This window comes from Actinia tenebrosa, unplaced genomic scaffold, assembly GCF_029948245.1.
Source record: "Actinia tenebrosa isolate PJP-AT-01 unplaced genomic scaffold, QUT_ActTen_1.0 PGA_scaffold3__52_contigs__length_22856419, whole genome shotgun sequence".
Taxonomy (NCBI): Eukaryota; Metazoa; Cnidaria; class Anthozoa; order Actiniaria; family Actiniidae; genus Actinia; species Actinia tenebrosa.
Genome location: NW_028292580.1, coordinates 17,864,838 through 17,886,903, shown reverse-complemented (window position 1 = coordinate 17,886,903; position 22,066 = coordinate 17,864,838). Strand labels below are relative to the sequence as shown.

General features: G+C 38.3%; 1 protein-coding gene across 2 annotated transcripts in view; it reads left to right on the top strand.

Moving 5' to 3' along the window:
* LOC116301621 (protein bark beetle) overlaps window positions 1-21,545 on the top strand; it is a 33,491-nt gene extending 11,946 nt beyond the window's left edge. For both annotated transcript variants that reach the window (XM_089035014.1, XM_089035013.1), the window contains exons 8-42: window positions 178-294; window positions 396-758; window positions 1,613-2,443; window positions 2,570-2,664; window positions 3,274-3,402; window positions 4,222-4,312; window positions 4,487-4,665; window positions 4,882-5,085; window positions 5,841-5,948; window positions 6,329-6,614; window positions 6,870-7,064; window positions 7,236-7,476; window positions 7,825-7,975; window positions 8,142-8,333; window positions 8,618-8,799; window positions 9,247-9,379; window positions 9,977-10,078; window positions 10,721-10,904; window positions 11,314-11,512; window positions 11,896-11,932; window positions 12,414-12,573; window positions 12,799-12,936; window positions 13,018-13,213; window positions 13,809-13,957; window positions 14,188-14,382; window positions 14,472-14,620; window positions 15,676-15,793; window positions 15,968-16,057; window positions 16,144-16,239; window positions 16,871-16,960; window positions 17,121-17,273; window positions 17,356-17,608; window positions 17,924-18,093; window positions 18,919-19,836; window positions 20,528-21,545. In XM_089035014.1, the coding sequence (XP_088891140.1) occupies window positions 178-294; window positions 396-758; window positions 1,613-2,443; window positions 2,570-2,664; window positions 3,274-3,402; window positions 4,222-4,312; window positions 4,487-4,665; window positions 4,882-5,085; window positions 5,841-5,948; window positions 6,329-6,614; window positions 6,870-7,064; window positions 7,236-7,476; window positions 7,825-7,975; window positions 8,142-8,333; window positions 8,618-8,799; window positions 9,247-9,379; window positions 9,977-10,078; window positions 10,721-10,904; window positions 11,314-11,512; window positions 11,896-11,932; window positions 12,414-12,573; window positions 12,799-12,936; window positions 13,018-13,213; window positions 13,809-13,957; window positions 14,188-14,382; window positions 14,472-14,620; window positions 15,676-15,793; window positions 15,968-16,057; window positions 16,144-16,239; window positions 16,871-16,960; window positions 17,121-17,273; window positions 17,356-17,608; window positions 17,924-18,093; window positions 18,919-19,836; window positions 20,528-20,784 (7,151 nt within the window). In that variant the 3' untranslated portion in view covers window positions 20,785-21,545. The remainder of the gene's footprint in view (window positions 1-177; window positions 295-395; window positions 759-1,612; window positions 2,444-2,569; window positions 2,665-3,273; window positions 3,403-4,221; window positions 4,313-4,486; window positions 4,666-4,881; window positions 5,086-5,840; window positions 5,949-6,328; window positions 6,615-6,869; window positions 7,065-7,235; window positions 7,477-7,824; window positions 7,976-8,141; window positions 8,334-8,617; window positions 8,800-9,246; window positions 9,380-9,976; window positions 10,079-10,720; window positions 10,905-11,313; window positions 11,513-11,895; window positions 11,933-12,413; window positions 12,574-12,798; window positions 12,937-13,017; window positions 13,214-13,808; window positions 13,958-14,187; window positions 14,383-14,471; window positions 14,621-15,675; window positions 15,794-15,967; window positions 16,058-16,143; window positions 16,240-16,870; window positions 16,961-17,120; window positions 17,274-17,355; window positions 17,609-17,923; window positions 18,094-18,918; window positions 19,837-20,527) is intronic.
* Window positions 21,546-22,066: the final 521 nt, after the last annotated feature.

Here is a 22,066-nt window from a genome sequence, read left to right as displayed (position 1 = left end):
TCCGGGCGAAAGCCCTTGGAATTAAATACGGAAAAATTAATTTCCGACCTCGCTGGGAATCGAACCCACGACCTTCGGAATTGTATGGAAATCATGCATGGTGGTTCTTTTAATCAAGATTGAAATTTTTTTCTTAGAGAGTGGGTATCCTTGATATCATTATTTTATTCTTTTCAGATATGCCATGTACTTTTATTCGTAATTATATGTGTGGCTGGCAAAGTGTCTTAAAGAAAAGGGTTCTGGGAAAAACGACTAATCTTGCGTTTGAAAATAATTATGATGCTGGAAGTGGTACGTATAATAATAATTTAAAAGAATTAGGCAACAGTTTACATTATTTTCTCTTGTTTATTAGCAAAACAAATCTTTTTAAACTTTTTTTGCTTCGACAGGACATGCGATTGATCTACCATATTCATATTGGTGGCGTGAATATTATGCTAATCTTGTAAGCCCTATAATCACCCCAAATGCCATAGCTGCATGTCAACTGAATTTCGAGTACACCTTTTTTGGGCGCAATTATCTATGGCTGGCAGTGTTATTAGAGCAATACGAGAACGGAAAAAAAATTCATACTAAATTATGGTCATCTGATGAAGAAGAAATTCAGGAGGGATTATGGATGAAGACTTCAATTAAAATTCCTCTAAGAAACAAGCCTTTCAGGCTTGTGCTGTTCGCGCACATCAAAAGTCGTGCATGGAATCGTAATATTTACTTCAACAATTTGAAGTTTGAAAACTGCTACGCTGGTAAGTTAACTAGGCTGGTTTTCGCATAAGCATAGTTGTGTTCTAGTGAAAATGAATGTGACGAAAGCATAAGACAAACAATAGGAAGCCATTGTTTATGCAAGAATCCAATGTGTGCAGGGGACTGAATACGAGAATTTGATTGGCTTACGTTGGTTTGTGTTTCTGTATGTTAGCGACGGAAGCATAAGAATCTGGTTTTCACCAACGACTTAAGGACGGAAGCAGAAGGATAAGAAAAAGGAAATCTTCCGTTCTTTCTTTTTATGCCTCCGTCGATGTTCTGCTTCTGCTTCTCCGTTTTTTTGATTTTCACAAGACGTCTTACGCTTCTGCTTCTGCTTCCGTTTTTGCTACCGTCGCTAGTGAAAACCAGGCTTAAGTTCTGAATCTCTAGTGTAAGTCAACGAAGCAAAACTAAATTCCTTAGTTATATATATACGCGTTATTAGTTATATATTTTCGTGGATCATTACAAAGAATATACACCGAGGAAGGGCTGGAGCCCGATTACGTCAGTAATATTAAAATAGACCAAGTGAGCATAAATAAAAGAGGGAAGCTGAAAGAGCGCAAGCGCACAAGTTGATGACGCACGGGAGTAGGGTAAGGCGAAATTTAAACTGCATCCGGTTACTAAAAATAGCCCAACCGGGAATTTACATGGCGCGCGCGTTATTAATAAATTTCCCTCTCTTATTTATGCTCTCTTGAATCAGACACTTTACATACACAAAAGCCTTACAGCCTGTTAGCTTCACGATACCTTGTCTCCATTTTACAGCGTCTTCTAAGCAAACAATTTCATTTTTTTAAAATCATTTTGTAACTTAATACTTTTGAATGAGTTGCAGAAAATATCAATGTCAATGGAAATTTCTTTACAAAGAACCGAAATCATAGTATTTTGCTGCAAAGTGACACCCCGTTACAGCAATTCAACATAAAGATACACAGAAACAAGTTTACTGATACCGTAGATGACGCCAGCACCGGTACCATCAGAATTAACACATATGACAATCCATTTTATATATTAAATAACTTTATATCGAATAACAACAATGGAGGCGTTCATGCAACAGTTGGAAACAGCCATGGCAATTTGGTCATCAAAAGCATGATTGAAAGAAATTGTTTTGAAGGCAACAGAAAGGAAACAATATACATAGATGCGGGATACGGCGGAAAGGCCTTTAGCATCGATATATTTGGTAACAATATAAATGGTAACAACGGTAAAGGCACTGGCCAAGCCATACACAGTAACATAAAGTTATCTCAGGTTGTTTGTACTCTGGAAGAAAACTTCGTTTACGATAATTATGGCAGGTACAACTTAGAGATCATGCTGAACAAGAGAACCATAATTAATAGATTGATAAAAGTTCGAAACAACACCTTTTATCACAATCATGGGCTGATAAAAGACTATGGGTCTACAATGTATTGTAATGGTCCTGTGGAGATCTACAAGAATATCATCAAGAATCCGTCCAATCTTTATGAGCTTGTTACAGACCGAGCAAGTTCATTTCGATCGATAAATGCAACTGACAATTGGTGGGGATTTGGGTTACTAAAGATTGTTGGGATGCGTATTCTTGATTTGTTTGACGATGCAAACTTTCCTAAAGTAAACTACCATCCCTATATACGACTCAGGCCCCCAACTGCCGTACCATGTAAGTATAGTTTTATCCATTGGTACATAATTTATATCTAATGTATTTAGTTAGTATTGTTCACTTTCCGTGGTAAATATATTCAACTTTTTTTTCTTATACATGCTTTATTTTCTCTTAATTAAGTGTCTTGCCCATATGGATGGAGTTTATTTGAAGAATCTTGTTTTTTGTACAACGGAGGTCCCTTATCTTTCCATGAAGCTGAAAAATATTGTCTGGTAGGTTGGTTGGAATAATAGGGTAGATTTATTCATTATCATCATCAGCACCATATCATCATCATCATCATCGACTCCACCACCACCACCACCACCACCACCATCATCATCATCTTCACCATCACCATTACCATCACCATCACCATCATTATCGCTTATTTGTTTGTTCGTTCGTTCGCTTGTTTGTTCGTTCGTTCGTTCGTTTCGTTTGTTTGTTTGTTTGGGTCATCCACTCACGAGCATGAATACCACAGTTCACGATGAGAGTCTTCTTGCCTGCTCCAGAACTGAGCTGATGATCACAAACAAAATTAATTTTATTGGTTATATGCAACGCTAGATGATCGGGGACACTTAAGGTTGTGTGTTTATGTGTGTACCTTAATTGCGTTCATCTGTCTTCCTTGGTAAGATGTTCCAACAATGAACATGGATGCGATGTTACGTCGGGTTTGCACCAGATGTCCCATCTCAGCCACAATCTTCATGACAAAGAATGGAAAGAACACTGTCACTGAGTATTGCTCACTGTAGTTTGTTTGTTTGTTTGTTTGTTTGTTTGTTATTCGTTTGCTGGTAAGTCGTTAATTTGAGGTTATTTCTCAAAAGATGTATGGGAGCCATTTACTTAGTTCTAGCCAGGAGCTGGATATGAGTTTCATAAAGACTACGTTCAGTAGTGGCAACCAATCCAACAGTGGAATTAGAATGAGAGTGTGGATGACCAACACAAAGGAGGTAAATATAATATTATTTTCATAACTTGCTATTTATGATTTTCATGTATCATGGATATTTACTTATACAACACTATGAATTAACTGATAAAAAAGATATTAAAATTATCACTAACTTTGCGATTCACGAGAGAGGATATCTAATTAGCGATTCCGAGGTCGAGGAAAAGACTGGGTTGAGTTGGCATTGCAGTGCATTGTGGGACTATTTTAGCGGACATATTTCCAAGATGGCGTCTATTTCTCTCCATTAGCCTAGTTTATTCCTCAACCTTGGAACGGCTAGGGGGTCGACCCTGTGCAAAAAGCCACTTGTTTCAACTACAAGTATTTGAAATAGTAATCTAAACAAAATTTCATGCAATACGACATGATTTCCAGCCTTGCTTTCATATTTTTGGCATATTTTAAATGCTTGTAAAATTCCATATCTCTCCTTAACAGACCTCCTGGGCTCTCACGCAATGTTTTTCCATTTCAGACCACATGTCATTCCCTAGAGTATCATTTCCTTGTTTAAGGTTTGCGCTCGGTTGCACGTGAGAAGACACATGAATATGGATACAACTCAAATAAAGAATATTATTCTCAAGGGAATGACACGTGGTCTGAAATGGGACAACATTACGCTCGAGCGCTTCAGAGCTGAGAAGATCTATTACTACTAATTCAGTCGTGATCTCTCACTTTTTCACAAAATAATTATCCAATTCAAGAATATTTTTGTGCGAATTAAAGGACACACTATTTTGCAACAAAATGTCTGATCCATAAATAACAGACGAAGCTAAAAGAATTTTCATATGCTTAATCTATACAGATTTCTGGATGTTTCGTGTATGAGCAAGATAATAACCTTGTTATCACGCCATGTGAAAGTCTTCAACCATTTGCATGCTCCAAAACTCCGGGTATGTACACATTCGTTTGCAATACTCTCCATCTCTCTATGTTTTTCATCTTACGTAGTGATAAAAATTTCTGAGTATTTATTCTCTTTCCCTCATATTCGAAATTCTCGTATTGGTGTGCATTCCGAAAGAAGACCCAACTACTCATGATGTGTCATATGCATCTTTTTTTAGTGATTCGTTGTCCAAACAACTGCTTCCATAACGGTAAATGCGTTGGAACGACGTGCTTCTGTAATAAGGGGTGGACCGGCCCCGACTGCTCAAAATTCCACTGTAACAATCTTCGTAACTGTTCTGGACATGGTACCTGCGTTGGACCCAACGTCTGTCGCTGTCTTCCTGGAATATCCGTAAGTTACATTTTAGAATCCAAAGTGCACTTTACTTGCGTAATTAAATACACAAACAATATGCTGAAGAGCAACAGTAACCTACTTAAGAAAGTTTTATATATTAGATACATTTAAGAAAAAGTCCGCAATATTAACCCACCTTGACTCAATAACTCATGACCCCAGCTTCATTGCGCAATGAACAGCTAAAAGTTTTATTTTATTCTTTCTTAGGGAAGAGCATGTACGTATTCCTATTGCAGCCAGTTTGAAAACTGTAGATCGTGCATGGCTAATAAAGACTGCGGGTGGTGTGACGATCGTGCTCAGTGTTTACCAGGACATGGTGAAAGATCCTATTTTTCAACTTGTCAAAACTGGTTCTTTTACGACTGCTACACAATGGGAACAACTAACTTCTGTTCGCGAGAAATAGCGGTAAATATATATTTATATATACAGACTAAGGGCGCTAGGGCAAAAATTGGTGGTTTTTGAACACCTGTTCATTCTTGGTTATTTAGGGGATTTGGATTAACTTATTAACTTATTAACCCACGCGTACGTTTACGTAAGCGGTCACGAGACAGGTATAGAATACAGTAGTTCGTTACGTACGATTGGAACGTTGGTCACAGCAGTATTTTTGGCGTATATAGACGGGAAAACTAAAAACATCAAGCCAGCACATAACAGAACAGATGAGTAACAGTTCAAACAGTTTTTAACGGCTAAAAAAACACCAATATAACGGAGTCTAACGGCTAAAAAACCACCAATTTTTGCCCTAGCACCCTTGTACAGACCACTTGCAGCACGTTGGGATGCAGCTCAATTTGGAGACTTTTTATTTAATATCAATTCCTTTAACGTTTTTGAATAATGCTAATGACGATGACGATGACGATGACGATGACGATGACGATGACGATGACGGTGACGGTGACGGTGACGGTGACGGTGACGGTGACGGTGACGGTGACGGTGACGGTGACGGTGACGGTGACGGTGACGGTGACGGTGACGGTGACGGTGACGGTGACGGTGACGGTGACGGTGACGGTGACGGTGACGGTGACGGTGACGGTGACGGTGACGGTGACGGTGACAATGATGATGATGATGAAAGGACAGTTAGATATTTTGGAATCATCATTGCATGTCTCTCTTACATATTGTTTTCATAATCTTAGCTCATAGATTGCAACTGGCAGCTTTGTAACTTTGGAGGCTTTCCAGAGCTTGCAAGCAAAGAAGCTTGTCAAAGATGTAAAGATCAAGAAATATGTTTCAAGGCTAAGGTAAGCAGATCGATCTTTTACTATTTGAAGAGTTTGCAGCCCTCTCCCTTAAATTAAAGCAATCAATTAACCGTTTAAAACAGACCAATTGGAAAAAATATACACAGGCATATATTAAGTGTACTGTGGAGCAAAATTAATGTTAAAGGAAAGCAATAACAAGACCAGACTACTTCTGGATGGACTTGGCTGGCATCTGATGAAACTCATTGATAAACTGGACATTGCTGACATTTGGAATCTCAGCAGTCAAACTTGTACGCGAAGTTAAAAAAGGACCACGTGTTGATTAGGTGAATTACTGTGTCACTCTCCATAAACAAAGTTGATTTGAAGTTTAGTTATAATTTTGTAGTTTTTCATTTTCCTTTTGCTATTAGGTTGGAGCAACCTGCAGAACTTGGAATGAGACTCGTTGCCCAAATGGCGAAGTTAAAATAGACTACTCCGACCCAACACGCATAGAAAACACGCAAATCAAAGGCAACGCCACGATCATAAGTCCAGAGAAAGTAACCATGTACAGATGTGCAGCAAATGACTTGGGTGACAATATCGTCACAGTGTTTGTGTTTAACGCTAACTTGACTCTCAAGCCTGGTAATGTCATTTCAAGTAATCAAGCAGGAGGGGTGTTCCATAAAGTTTCTGATGTCACAGAATTTGGTAAGAAGCATAAGAGGATGTAACAGAATATAATTGTTTATAATATAATGTTTGTACAAAGCTAAACGAAATACTTACATTTCTTAGTGAACAAATAAAGAGTACAATTATACTTTTTTTAAAACTAACTTTAGCATCCAATGCGCATATTAATAGAGAAATATGATATTCAGTAAGAGTAATTGCTAATGACGGAAACAATGTTAACTGTAGTATGTTAGAAAAATACTATATTATTGTTATTATTTTGCACAGAACCATATACATTCGTCACTGCTGATCCTGCAAGTATCGAAGATTTTATACAGTATGCTGATTTTCAAATTGACGCAACTCTTGCGTCCCTTCAGGATGAAGTAACAGTGGAGGCAGAGCCTGATATGGAAATGATAAACAACTTAATGTACGGGAATGTATCGTTAAATGAAAATCTTTTTATAGTCCCGTCAGGTAAATACTGCATTTGTCAGTTTTATTCTTCTCGAATGTATTTTATGAACAATTTACCATGAAGTTCTATGCGGAAATTTGCCAATAGGCCTGCTCTGTTTGACGGCACATTTTTCTATCACTGATCTGCATCTCTTATCTCTTACTGTATGCATTCTGTTTACATCATAGATACCTTTGTCTACAAGTGTGTTGGTCATATGTACGAGGCAGATCAGAAAAAAGCTGCATCCTATTATTTGGTTCTCAATGCTTCTAATACGCCGTTCATGATCGAGGCTGGGGATGTTATAGTTTCCAACCAAAGCCATGGATTTCTTTCCACTATAACAAGTATCAACAAAACGTCAGAGTTTATTTTTGTTGAGACTTTGTTACTGAGATGTGATAATAATACTGATATGAATGTCAAGTAAGTAAAAGTATTTTTGGTTCTTTTTATTTGAATGGTTTTAATTGCTAGGTTGAACAAAAATGGCAGTCCTGTCTAACACATATTCATAACTAACCAATATCGGAGGAACGCAAAACAAAACCTGACAATGACCACACTCAAACAGTCAAACTAACTGCCTCTCACGTTTGTTAGCACCTTTTTGTATACATATTTTGTTGCTTCCATTCTAAGTCTAAATGATTTTGGAAAAAGATTGCAAATATGATAATGAAGTGGCAGCTGTTATTGCATTAGATGTATATCAAATCGTAATTTATATTTAAAAAATTAGGATAGCTAAAAACATCTTGAACTAAATTTCAGATTTCACGAGGAACTGACAAATGGGAACATGGGCTGCCCTGGAGGAGATAACAACCCAAATCTTCTGATCAAAGAAACAAACAATAAAGCATTCAACATGTCGGTCAATGATGTCATCGTCGATAGATCCAGCCAAGCCTTCGCTGGAAAGGCATGTCCTCTTTGTAGTTGTAGTTGTAGTTGTAGTTGCAGTTGCAGTTGCAGTTGCACTTGCAGTTGCAGTTGCAGTTGCAGTTGCAGTTATATTATATACATATATTAACCTATACAACAATGATTCTGCAGAAATATTGGACTCTGATGTTTTCCTTTAACAGGTGAAATCCTTACACTACAGCAATGGATATTTAATTGTTGAAGTATTTCCAATTACTACAGTCTTCAATGGAACAGCAATGACCGAAATAGATATAGCAAAAACAATAATTCATGTCAGACGTAAGAGGTTTGTCATTCCCATTTCAAAACGTTTTGAAATGTTAGAGAAAAAATGGAATTTGGACTTTCGGGTAAGTTCGATTATCATTTATCTTGTCGTGTTGTGTTCTTATTCTTAATGGGCCTTTATCACACGGCGGCCATGTTTATTCTCATGAGAATAAAAACCTTTGTTTCACCAGCATAAATTAATTCTCAAGCGCTTGAATTTGAGGCTACGCGTGGTGGAATCTATTGTTCAAAGCAACATGCCTGCCGCGTGAAAAAGGCCCATGATAAAAGTAATGTATGTTGTTCGTTCAGTACAAAGTCATAGCTGTTGTCAAAGATTTACCTATGAATCTTTTAACCCCAGGTGCATGGCAAAAACACCATTGGATTCTTTCTGCACTTCAGTTTTGGATTTACGATTGGAATGCAATTGGAAGTATCGAGTATAGGGCTTAACAAGCTGAAGCGACCAAGTGTACGACTTGCTCTTTTTTTGACAACAGATGCAGCAGCTAAAATCGGTGTCTCAGTAAAAACAAATCGTGGGTAAGTCTGGACTACTCAATGCACTATGCCAAACAACAACAACAACAGACAACCAATCAAAATTGCAAACTTAAAGTGTTGTTTCACTACCTTCAGAATAGTTTCATCCTCTTTCTCTTTCTTCTTCTTTTTGATTATTTACACTTACAGTAAGACTACGTTAAGTTTCAAATACTATCACAGGAAGCCCAAAACTTGTTAAAAAACCACAGGGATCGGCAATATATATAATTTTATAAGTACGGTACGGTACGGTAACTTTGTTTAAACACGGTATTCCTTCTGATTAATATTGTTCTTCCAGAAAGCCGTATATCACTGATAACGGTGACTGAAAAATGACAATAACCTTAGGTGGTTGTTATAGACAATAGTAATCAAACGTAATATAGAAAAAATGGTGCTTAGTATAGTATCTTATTAATTGTTTCAATTTTTCCTCTGCAGACTTTCGTTTTCTAAGGAAAAAAGTATAATACCACCGAAAGCACTTGCAAGATTCGTTTTATGCATATTCATTTTATGTATTCCAACTGGAATCTTTTTCAATCTCGATGCAACTGCAAACATTAATGCAGAGGTAAGGAATGTGTATAGCTAGCTGCTCAGTCATTTTCCTATGCAGCTATAAAAACGTTGAAGGGGAGAACGACGAATGGTGATCGGTGATTGGCTATTGCCCGACCGAAAGGTTCAGTGAGCATACATCCAAACACGAATAATGTTTAAAAAATGGTTTCGTCAACTACAAACGACACTAAATATCCGCAACAATGACAACATCTTTATTCTTGACAAGAATAATGTCCATATTCTTAATCCATTCAAAACGACAACAATATGAACAAAATGGCTTTTAGTGCCTGGCTTGAGATTTGGGCAGGGAATTGGTACAGACCTCATTAGCTTGGATGTCCCATTCTCTTGAAAAAGAGATTTTTTTGAGGTGTGTCCATATTTATGTGTCTTTTCATGGGCAAACTGTTAAACAAAGAAATATTATTCTTGAGAAATAGCACGTGGCCTGAAATTATGGAAAAAAAATACCTCCAAGGTAGAGGTCTCAGCATTCATCCCATACTTTAACAGGTTTTAAATGTTTATTGACCGAATTGTTTTTTCTTTTTCTGTTTTCTCTAAAAAATGAAATTAAAATTTTACCGTGTTTCCTCTACAGTTCACTACGCAGCTTACAGTCTCGTATACCTTAGGGATAAGCAATGTAGGAATAATTGGGGAGTGCTCAACGTCAGGTCGGTGTAGGACATCACTAACAAAGGTAACATCTACGTGGAAGTTATAGTCAATAGATCATTCAGATATTATTGCTTGTGATTATTAATATCAATTTCTATCAAAACAAATAAACAAACAAATAAAGACCAAGCAAACGGGTAAGGAAGCAAGTGAGCAAGAACAACAATAACAAAATGATCTAACAAGAAAACAGACAGAATCACAATGTCATAAATACAATCCAACCAATGAATACAAGCACAGCACGGCACGGCACGGCACGGCACGGCACGGCACGGCACGGCACGGCACGGCACGGCACGGCACGGCACGGCACGGCACGGCACGGCACGGCACGGCACGGCACGGCACGGCACGGCACGGCACGGCACGGCACGGCACGGCACGGCACGGCACGGCACGGCACGGCACGGCACGGCACGGCACGGCACGGCACGGCACGGCACGGCACACACTAATTTTAGCAAAATATTTTTATCCAAATAGTTTGTTGTGTGCTCAATAAATATATCTTTCACGGAGCCATCCGCGCAAAAACTTTCGTCAAACTGACTATGAAAGAATGAAAGAAATTGCAAAGCAAGCGATGAACTTAGAGAATGATAACTTTATTTGATTCGTACGAGGTGCAAGGTACATAAACACTTTCTTTTTTCGTATAAAGCCAAAAACAACTAAAAAATGGAACTTCGATTTTGATATGGACGCCAAGCTGTCTGGACGTTTTACTTTAACTCCTCGTCTGTCACTGCAAATCCCTTCTCTACCACTGCCAAAACTGCCACGCCGAGTTAGGAAATTAAAGTGGGTTACTAAAGTAGTAACGAAAATCAAGAAGAAAGGTTTTGGTGAGTAAACAATAGAAAAGAAAGAAAGAAAGGAAGGAAGGAAGGAAGGAAGGAAGAAAGGAAGGAAGGAAGGAAGGAAGCCAGGAAGCCAGGAAGGAAGGAAGCCAGGAAGCCAGGAAGCCAGGAAGCCAGGAAGCCAGGAAGCCAGGAAGCCAGGAAGCCAGGAAGCCAGGAAGCCAGGAAGCCAGGAAGCCAGGAAGCCAGGAAGCCAGGAAGCGAAGCCAGGAAGCCAGGAAGCCAGGAAGCCAGGAAGCCAGGAAGCCAGGAAGCCAGGAAGCCAGGAAGCCAGGAAGCCAGGAAGCCAGGAAGCCAGGAAGCCAGGAAGCCAGGAAGCCAGGAAGCCAGGAAGCCAGGAAGACAGACTGCTGAATGTCTCAACATTGCAGTTCTTTTCTTAAAATATCCCTAGGAAACCTGTTTGCTGCCAAGTTAGGGTTGGAAATACCAATCATAGTTGATGGTTCAACAAGTTTATGTTCCCGTCGTTGTCACCCCAAAAAGGGATTGGTACTTAAAGCTGGGGCGAAGAAAATCAAGGTTGCAATATCTTTGGGGGACAGTGAGCTATGGAGCAAAAGCTTTGGATGTTTTCCAATGTTTGTCAAAGAGTAAGTATTAACAAAACATAAAAATATGACACACTACCTGTTAAATATCTTTTTTTTCTATGCGAATTTTTTCTTCATCTTATTTTCATATAAACCGAATGCTTCCTTCAGGCCCTGATAGGGGTAGATTCCAATAAGCTGCATTAGATTACCGACAGCGAAGCCATGTTTAATTATAAATTAGGACTAAATTCCGACAAGCAACGCAAGAACGTTCAGAAATTGCGACACAGGCAGCTGTGACATCCAGACGTTTGATTTGGGTACCCTCCCCCCCCCCCCTCCCCCGGTAGAGCTTCGTCATTATTGCAATGCATCATAAAGAAGGCATCTTAGAAGGCATAGCTTTGTTAGAAAGTTGTGTTTTTTTTTCTTTTCTTTAGAATTTGCTATAATGCATCACTTCTCGAGTTGGATACGGTGAGTAAGATTAACAAAGGTTATAAACAATATACAGTTTTCTTCAGTTTTGTCGCCTTTCAGCAATTCCCCAAATGCAAATTACCCAAATTTAGCAGTTGCGAATTGCTCGCAGGAATGTGGTTTTTCCTGCCGTCAAAAATAAAAAAAGTATCTACTGATGAATTAATTTTGATTGACGGCTGCGAAAAATCCAAATTTAAGTGCGAAGCTTGTAGCTACCAGTTCGAGTAATATTGAAGTGCCTGGTATAGCTCGAGTACCTAATGTTAAAGTTCAACAAGTTGGATTATGTTAAGACGGTGCTAACCTTATTTAGTGAGTATTTTCCTTTTTTCATTAATTGATTAATTTGTTTTCTCTTATTTCTTTCGATTATTTATTGATTTACCAATCATCCATTCATTTGTTCGTTCCTTCGTTCGGTCGATTGTTCGTTTGTTCGAGTATTATTTATTCACTTAATTTATCTGCTTTAAAGTTTTGCAAATGGAAAATCAATAAACTACCACCCGAACCTCCAGACACTGAATGTGGTAACGATAACAAAACTACCAAGCGCAGAGGAAAGTGTGGCGATTTCCCTGTCTGCTTACCTGGTTGGTCAGGAGAAGGATGTTCAAAACCAGATCCATCGTCAGGTAATGCATCCCTCTCAAAATTATCTTGAAGGGTGAGGCTAACATGGAAAAACAAAAGAAATAGCACAACTTCCATCGGCAAAAATGCTGATCAATATCTTGTGTGTTTTCATGTAGGCCTCGTATGCACATTAATCTTGAGAAGGGACCATGCTTAAAAAAAATGTGCATTCCACCAAGATGTTAATATTTTCAAGAAAAACGTCTGTAATTTTGTATTCTTAGGGTGTGTCAATGGAAAAACTTTTGGTTCTGCAAACTGCGCAGTGACTTGCAAGTGTTTACCTGGATGGATTGGCACTTCATGTAACGTAAGAGCACCATCTGTTATCGCGGGCGATCCTCACTTGAGCACCTTTGATGGTAAATAACCATTTGAGTTTTATTCTACTAAGACTAACTATAGAATAATATTTTCGTTGTTATTTCATGTGTTTGTTGCAGGAGTCAATTATGACTATTTTGGTATTGGTGAACTCTGGGGATGTCAGAGCATCGAGAATGACTTTGGTCTTCAGTTCCGCTTCTTTGCTTACGAGAGAAGCTCCTTGACTGGAGGGATTGCACTGAAAGCAGGCAACAACACTATCACATTAATGACAGTTCGCACACCTAGCAGTGCCGACTTTCCTGTACTCAGGTAAAATCAAAAGCCATTTGAACTGTGATTAAAATTTATAATAGAGTTGAGTGTTATGAATAAATCTTAGGACGATGAGGGTTTCTCTGATATCTTGAGCTTATAATGATGATGATGATGATGATGATGATGATGATGATAATAAAATAAACTTTATTAACGTGTCAAAATATTTAGCTATAAAGCTAATTGAGGACACAAAAAAATCGCTTACAAGGATGAATATCGTTTTTTGCTTCGTGTCGTTTTCTTCAAGTTATTTTCTTATCTTTGTCCATTCTTGGGGTGCAACGACATAACTCAAAATCCCTCGAGATAATAACAATGAAACAGCTGCCATCTTGGTTGATGTAACAAAAGTAATGAGGAATGCTTTTTATAGTCAACCCACATGGCAGGTACAACCATAGTTAATATATCTATATAATCTATTAACTATGGTACAACGTAACATGCACCCTAAGAATTGACGTCGAATTTATCAAGGCTACTGCACAACATATCTGATTCAACCATTTAGTCATACTAGTAATATACCGGTCAGTCATAACTTTTCTGAAACAAATTAAATTGGAACTATTTCTTTCAACCACAGGGTAAATGGACAAAGTCAACATATAAACTTCCTTTTGGGTAAAGAAATCAAATTAGACAATGGAACAGTCTCGATGAAATTGTACAGAAATTCAACCGGAAACGAAAAAGAGTCAGTGGTCATGTTGATGTCAGTTGAATACAAATCAGGTGATCAATATGATAGATTAAAACATTAAACCAAGACGATTAAGGTCTATTAAATTCTTTTACCACTGGGAGCTGGTACGTCATGATACATCTAAAGAGAAAGATATAGCTAGACTAGTTGGTTAGTAAAGTGCAGTACTTAACTGATAGTTAAGAAACGATACTAAGATTAGGTCTGCATCCCCAGCTTGTTGTTTACTATTATTGTCTCTTTTTAATTTTGATTATAGGCATAGCTGTTAGCCTAGACGTTCGACACAGCAAAGTAATGGAAAGACAATACATCAATGTAGGACTTACTCCTACTATTGACTTTATGAAGAAAACTAGCGGCTTGTATGGGTACATGGACGGGGATCCATCCAACGATTTGCAGGGACCAGATGGCAAGATATACACTGATCCCATCAAATTTGCAGAGAGTTGTAAGTACTTAGAGGAGTAAAATTTTAGTCTTTAAAGATCACAAAAAGCTGCATACTCATGAAATATATTTTTTTCTTTGTTTAAACAGGGAGAATAAAAACATCCAGTAGCGAGGAACTTCTTTGGTCATGGAAGGACTCTAACTTTTATCCTGATGATGTCATGGATTATTCATATACCGATTCAACGTTTATACCTGTTTATAATCTAGCAGGAATTGATGATCAGACCAAAAAGGTTTGCATTCAATATTGTGTGATAATATATCATTTGCACTTAAACGTTCTATTAATTTTTTCCCAAGTGTCACTAAAAGAGAAAATTTTTAACGAGTATTTGCAATTTTGTTTAGATTTTAAGCTTTTTTCTTAACTCAACCGTCTTTTTGATATTATATATAATTGCATCATCATTATCATGACCATTAGGACACCATCATTACTATTATATCATCATTATCATTGCTGTCGCTGTCTTTCATTAACTAATTAATTTAGTCAGTCAGTGCTTGCCTGCTTGCCTGCTTGCCTGCTTGCCTGCTTGCATGCTTGCGTGCTTGCATGCTTGCGTGCTTGCATGCTTGCGTGCTTGCGTGCTTGCGTGCTTGCCTGCTTGCCTGCTTGCCTGCTTGCCTGCTTGCCTGCTTGCCTGCTTGCCTGCTTGCCTGCTTGCCTGCTTGCCTGCTTGCCTGCTTGCCTGCTTGCCTGCTTGCCTGCTTGCCTGCTTCCTTGCTTCCTTGCTTCCTTGCTTCCTTGCTTCCTTGCTTCCTTGCTTCCTTGCTTCCTTGCTTCCTTGCTTCCTTGCTTCCTTGCTTCCTTGCTTCCTTGCTTCCTTGCTTCCTTGCTTCCTTGCTTCCTTGCTTCCTTGCTTCCTTGCTTCCTTGCTTCCTTGCTTCCTTGCTTCCTTGCTTCCTTGCTTCCTTGCTTCCTTGCTTCCTTGCTTCCTTGCTTCCTTGCTTCCTTGCTTCCTTGCTTCCTTGCTTCCTTGCTTCCTTGCTTCCTTGCTTCCTTGCTTCCTTGCTTCCTTGCTTCCTTGCTTCCTTGCTTCCTTGCTTCCTTGCTTCCTTGCTTCCTTGCTTCCTTGCTTCCTTGCTTCCTTGCTTCCTTGCTTCCTTGCTTCCTTGCTTCCTTGCTTCCTTGCTTCCTTGCTTCCTTGCTTCCTTGCTTCCTTGCTTCCTTGCTTCCTTGCTTCCTTGCTTCCTTGCTTCCTTGCTTCCTTGCTTCCTTGCTAGTTCCTTTTTTCATCCATTTATTTGCTTTCCATTATTGCTCTTGCTTGTTATCTAATTCCAGAAAGCGATACTTGTGTGCTCATCTATGGGATTGGCTGGAGATTTGCTGAAAGGCTGTGTGTATGACGTCGCCATTACGAATGACACGACCCTTTCTGAACAAGAAACATTGCAGCAAGGTATTTTAATTTATCGAAAAGCATCCAATTGAAAACCCATAACATTTAAAGCATTATGACATATTGACAGAAAAATTTTAAAACATAATAGACGAAAAAGCCATTCATGTTGATAGCATCAGGGCACCTTTGAAGAAGCCTAAAGTTATTAACAATGGTTTGTTGAATCATTAGGTTGTGAAAATGTTTGTTCTGGGCGAGGCCGCTGCGTAAACAAAACCTGTGAATGCATTGAAGGATGGTCGGGTAAAGCCTGCGAAAAAGGTAAGTTTATATTAAAAACATTATACTACCTATTTGGATATGATATATATATTTGCTGCTAATTCGACTTAATTCGTTTTGCTTAGGACAATGTGCTAATTGCTCCCTGTTGCATGGCAAATGCATCAATGGTTTTTGCTACTGTAATACAGGCTGGGAAGGAGAAAACTGCGACAAAGAAGGTAAATATGCTGTATAAGACAAATGCAATACCTTGATGCTTTTGCACTGATAAAGAAATCTCTTCCAAGTCAGTCAAATGAATCTCATGAGATTTTCATTATAGCGTTTCAGTCATGTCGCCATTGGCGTAATTCCTAGTTCTAGTTGGTTCTTCACTCTCATATTTTTTTATTGTGTACCCTTTTATATAATAGAATAGCTATTGCCACTACCATCGCTAAGGCCATAGCCATTTTATTTACAATCGTTATCAAACTACCAACATAATTTTGAGAGTGGTTTTTGTATAAGTTCACGGGAAAAATACGGTACTGGCTCACAGCACATACACGGCTTCTCATTGTCTCCCAGTAATCCACCCAATCACAACGAGTACGCGTGATTACGGCTACGGTAATTTTCCGTACGGCTAAAGTACAGCTACGATTTTGTCGTCGGTATTGCTTCCGCCCACCCATACGAAAACCGCTCAATAATTAATAGGGTTTTCATTATTATCGCCATCATTCTTTTGCATTGGTGAACAAAGCTTAAGTCCAAGCAATATTTTGATACGTTTAGCCTATATTTACAAATGATTCAATATAAAAACTAGTAATATATTTAACTCACCCTTTCTATTAAATGCAGCTACGTGTTTGAATCTAAACAACTGCACAAGTCCCCTTCACGGGAAATGCAAGACTTCTGACGTCTGTCATTGTAATGATGGATTTACAGGTAAGCATCTATAACTCCGCTTTGGATAAATAAGAACGATCATTCAATTTTTTCTATTCCATGATATTGCATTATCGCGCCATTGTCGTAAGGATTTATTTTTCACATCCATCCTAAATTAACAGTTTTTTGAAAACCCATCATTCCTTTTAAAAATCAGGAAAGGACTGTAGCATTGTGCCTACTTGTTATGCCGTTAGAAATTGCTCATTCCATGGAGTCTGCGTTGATTTTGACGTCTGCAAATGCAACAAGGAATGGACAGGCCAAAACTGCTCAGAATTTTCATGTCACGATCTATCTTTCTGTTCAGGTACAACTTTATTCGTCGTTTCACCATAAACACGTACACTTAGTCTTTAATAACTTACATTAATGCCATCTTATGTATTTAGGTCACGGTCGATGCGTAAAACTTTACGAATGTAAGTGTGACCGAGGATGGACCGGAGTTAGTTGTGGTGTTCCTGACTGCCCAGACGTCAACCAGTGCTCTCAAAATGGAGACTGCATATCAAGCAATCAGTGCAAGTGTAAACCTGGATTTCAGGGCGAAGACTGCAGCAAGCCATCCGACTGCTCTTCTTTATTAAACTGCAGCAATCGTGGCATTTGTGAAAATACAGACGGAAAAAACTCAACATGCAGGTAAAAGAATACTCTCACTGCACACTTTCCTTCATCAGATGAAGGAAAATAGGCAGATTGAGTTTTGGCGCATATTTTTTCTTTGCATGTTAAATCTCATTCTCTTGAGTTTGCTTCCTCCTTTCCCCTTACGGTTATGAAGAAAATATTAAAACAGATTACGTTTAAACACGAAACTACGCGTGTACTGAAATGGGAACATCACGCCAAGCTAAAATATTTATTTCTCTAAAACCAATGAAGTGAATAATCGATATTAATTAACTTACAAGTGTTAACTAATTGGAATTTCATTAATAAATATATTTTGTGTAGATGCTTTTCTGGATTCAGTGGCCCAACATGTAATGAAACATCATGTGCAGAAGTCCATAACTGCACTGACCATGGAGAATGTATTGATGCTAACCTTTGTAACTGTACCATTGGATACTCTGGGTATGACTGTAGCAACTTCTCCTGCGAGGTGCTGAACTTCTGTTCGGGTAGGTATTCCCATCGAAAGAAAAGAGAAAGGAAAAACAGAGGAGCAATTAACCAAAAGGAAAATGAAAAAGAAGAGTGTATCTTAATTTATTGCAACCGCAACTATATTGATATGTTAGGCCCTGGCTAAACAAGGTCCAAATATGTTTCCAGAAACATGTTTTCTTAAATGTTTCCAAAGGTGGCAAAACTGTCAGGGAACATCGGGAAACATGTTTACTCAATATCGGTTAGCGCATGCGCACTTTCAAGATAGAGCTAGCGTTGCTAAGTAACGAACTTTTAGAATGTTGACTTTTAGAATGTTGACTTTCGTGGCTAAATGAGGAAACATTGGGAAACATTGTTTATCATGCGTCTTGGAACCATGACATGTTTCTGCCGCACAGCAGAAATATGTTTGCGTCTTGGAAGCAAAATTTGCTGCACGTAGCAATGTTTCGCATGTGGCTAATCTTGGAATCATTGGGGAACTTGCGCGCGGGAAACATGTTTCTGGAAACTTGTTTCCTCGTTTAGCCAGGGCCTTACTTTAGGAAGAAACATACATTCACAGTGTCTGACATAAACCAAACACCTGAAATGCAAAGGAAGAAAAAGAGAATAAAATTCTGGATACGAAGCCTTTTAAGAGGAAATGAACCCTAGTCCACTGGACCCAGCTATTTTAGATTAACGTAACTGTGTGAAACGTTCAGTTTTTATTCTTAAATTTAATTTTGAAATAGCCCCAGACTAAATGAGGTTTACTGCTGTCAGTATGCCTTACATCTCTTACATTACCTTCCAAAGCTTTACCTAGTAAACAGTGTGATTTTTTTCAGGGCGAGGTGAATGCATTGATTATGATGTTTGCAATTGCTCAGGCCTGTGGTATGGAGCCGCCTGTACCATTCCAAACTGTACTGCTTATAAAGACTGTTCTCAAAAAGGAGACTGCATTGCACCAAACACTTGTGAATGCTACCGGGGATACGATGGCAAGTACTGTGATCAACCGGCTCCACCAAATCTGCATTCCCCAGTTTTTAATGTCAGCGAGTATAATTTCACCTTGAAAGAAAATATGCCCTCTGGAACACTACTTGGAATGCTGATCGCTAACGACTCTGATACTGGTCGAAATGGGAAAATACTATATTCTATTGTTCCGAACCAATTTAGTCGTGCATTTGCTTTGAACTTTATGACAGGTGCCCTTTCAACAGCTATCGTCCTTGATTACGAAAACCAAATACGACACCTAAAAGTCGAGATAGTTGCATCAGATGATGGTTTTCCACAAAAGTTCTCGACAGTAAATGTGTTTTTAACAGTGGAAGACACCAATGATAACTGTCCAGTATTTGACGATTATCCGGCATCAAGCATTGACTTCACCTTGCTTTACGTCAAAACCACGAATTTTGTCTTGTTCACGATCCATGCAACGGACGCTGACAGCGGAGACAATGGATATGTTATTCACAGTATCATTCCATCGAACATGCGCAGTTACTTTGAAATTGATCCCATAAATGGTACGATTATTTCAAGACGGATCCTTCCACCAGCTGTATATGAATTTGAGGTAATTGCAATGGACAATGGAGACCCTCCCTGCGCTTCATCGAAGGTCGTCAAACTCTCTGTGATTCCGACAGAGGAACCAACGTCTAAACCCTCCACAGTTGTTGTTGTTAAATCACAAATCATCAATATCTCAACTCAAAAAACGAATCAGCCATCTCAGGAAACTACAGGTATAGAATTCTTATATTTCTTAGCCTGATAAGTTTACCTGAATATTGAAACTTCATTCATAATCACATTTTCAACTAGCATTTTTTTTTTGCTGGGAATCATATATGAAATTGTTGAAATATATTTGCCTATTCCCTGCGCGACACACAGATTACAGATAAGGGCAATTACAGTAACTATGCTAGCAATAAAATTTTCGCAACTTATTAAGGGTGACTAAATAATTAAAAAACCGAAATATCAAGTGAGGGTTTCTAAAAAGATTCAGGGAAGCTTTTGTCGTCTTGCAAAGTGCCAGTACAGGGCAGACATGAATACCTTGTTAATGAAACTCCTTCTCATTAAAAGAATACGCCCAACACTGAAAAAGGAGGCCGATTCCATCAAAGCAAAAGCATTTTAAGCATGCCATGGCATTTTTTTAAACTGCTTATTTTCAATTATTCTCATTAAGCATTTCAACAGTTAATTTACATTGAGTCGCTTTCTTGACAATTTTCAGGATGACAACGAAATTAATGTAGTTTACCTATTTTTCCTCTCACAAATTTCTAAGCTAATCTTGATCTTGACCTTTTTTGTTTATTTTGAATTTTCTTTGCTGGCAATGATTTTGTGTGGTGAGTTTCATAGGTATTCAGTTACATGTACATTAAACAACTCAGTTTTTTCCTGATACGTTTTATGTAGAAGACGACACTACAGCTGCTTCATCTTCATCGAAAAGGCCCACTGACATCAAACAAGCACCTGAAGGACCAATGTATAATACTGGAAAGGCCATTGGTTTCACTCTTTTGGGTTTAGCCATCATCAGTCCTGTATTGGGTCTCATTTTGAGGAAGTGTTACCTTCGAAAGCTTAGGGTTAATCCAAAAAGCCAGATCGCCAGAGAAAGTGGAGACATTGCTATGCATAGCATTGGAATTCCCAAGCCGCATATTTAGACAACATTATCATACAACTTGATCATTATGTACATATAAATCATCAAATTGTAGACTTCCCCCTCGCTTACCAGAAACGTGAACCAGTACTTGCAAAAAGATCCAAAATAGAGGGAAGAAATATGAAACTCAGTTGCAGAAACTGTTATATATATACCGTTTTATAGCAGTAATATTTACTTCACAAAAGATATGCATCGTGGGTCATAGTGACATTGTCTAAAGTAGGATTAATTAACAATTATTCGCCGAAGGCTCAGTGAATATCGGGGAATGATAACCGAAACGAAGTTGAGGTTATCATTTACGATATTCACTGAGCCTGAGGTGAATAATTGTTTTAGTATAAATACACACAGGTGATTCTTTCAAAAGGAGGGAAAAAGAGAAGATAAAAGACATTTTTTCCCGGTAACAGCAACAAAGCGGCTAGCCGCCATTTTGGATTATCGCTGGAGGTGATCATCGTATCGGCGCGCGAGGTTTTCAATGATCACCTGTGTATATATACTTATAATAATTATTCATTCTATTTACTCCAATCGTCGCTCGTTTGCGTTGGATTCGGCGCATGTGGGGCTTGGTGTAAAGGCTGGGTCTAACTGGGAAAATAAATTTTAATGTATATATATTTTAACATCTTCATATAATTCTTAATTATTTTACCGCATATTTTTTAGTGTTTAATTGTAATTTGTAAAGCGCCATTGGACAGAAATGGAAATGGCGCTATATAGAATAAAGTTATTATTAAGTTATCATTATTATTATTTTTAGTTTATTCCATCTGAAACAATATACTAACTACATGCAAAGAGTTAAATGCTGTATATTTACTTTACATTCAATATAGAGATGGATGAGATGGATGGATGGATGGATGGATGGATGGGGGAAATGGATAAAATAGATGGATGAAACAGATAAGATGGATTGATGTCTACATAGCAGCAGCAATGACTATATCAATATATACTCTTTACTCTTTTTAATTTAGCTTCGTCATCGTCTTCCAAAAAACATACCATGGGCTTCCTGTGGTAGTGAAGCACGCGTACCCATCATGCTTCAGGGTCTCTTTGACAAGAAGAAAGAGTGAAGCTTCGAGGTGTGGACACAAACTTCGACCATTACACGGTAAGAAATGATTCAAAACTAGGCTAAACTAGACAAACCTTAAGATAAGATTGAGTTTTTCTCCTATATAAATTCATTTGAGGCTTTCTAGGATTTTTCACCGCTTAAATAAGCATTGAAATCTGACATCTTGTTTGGTTGTCGC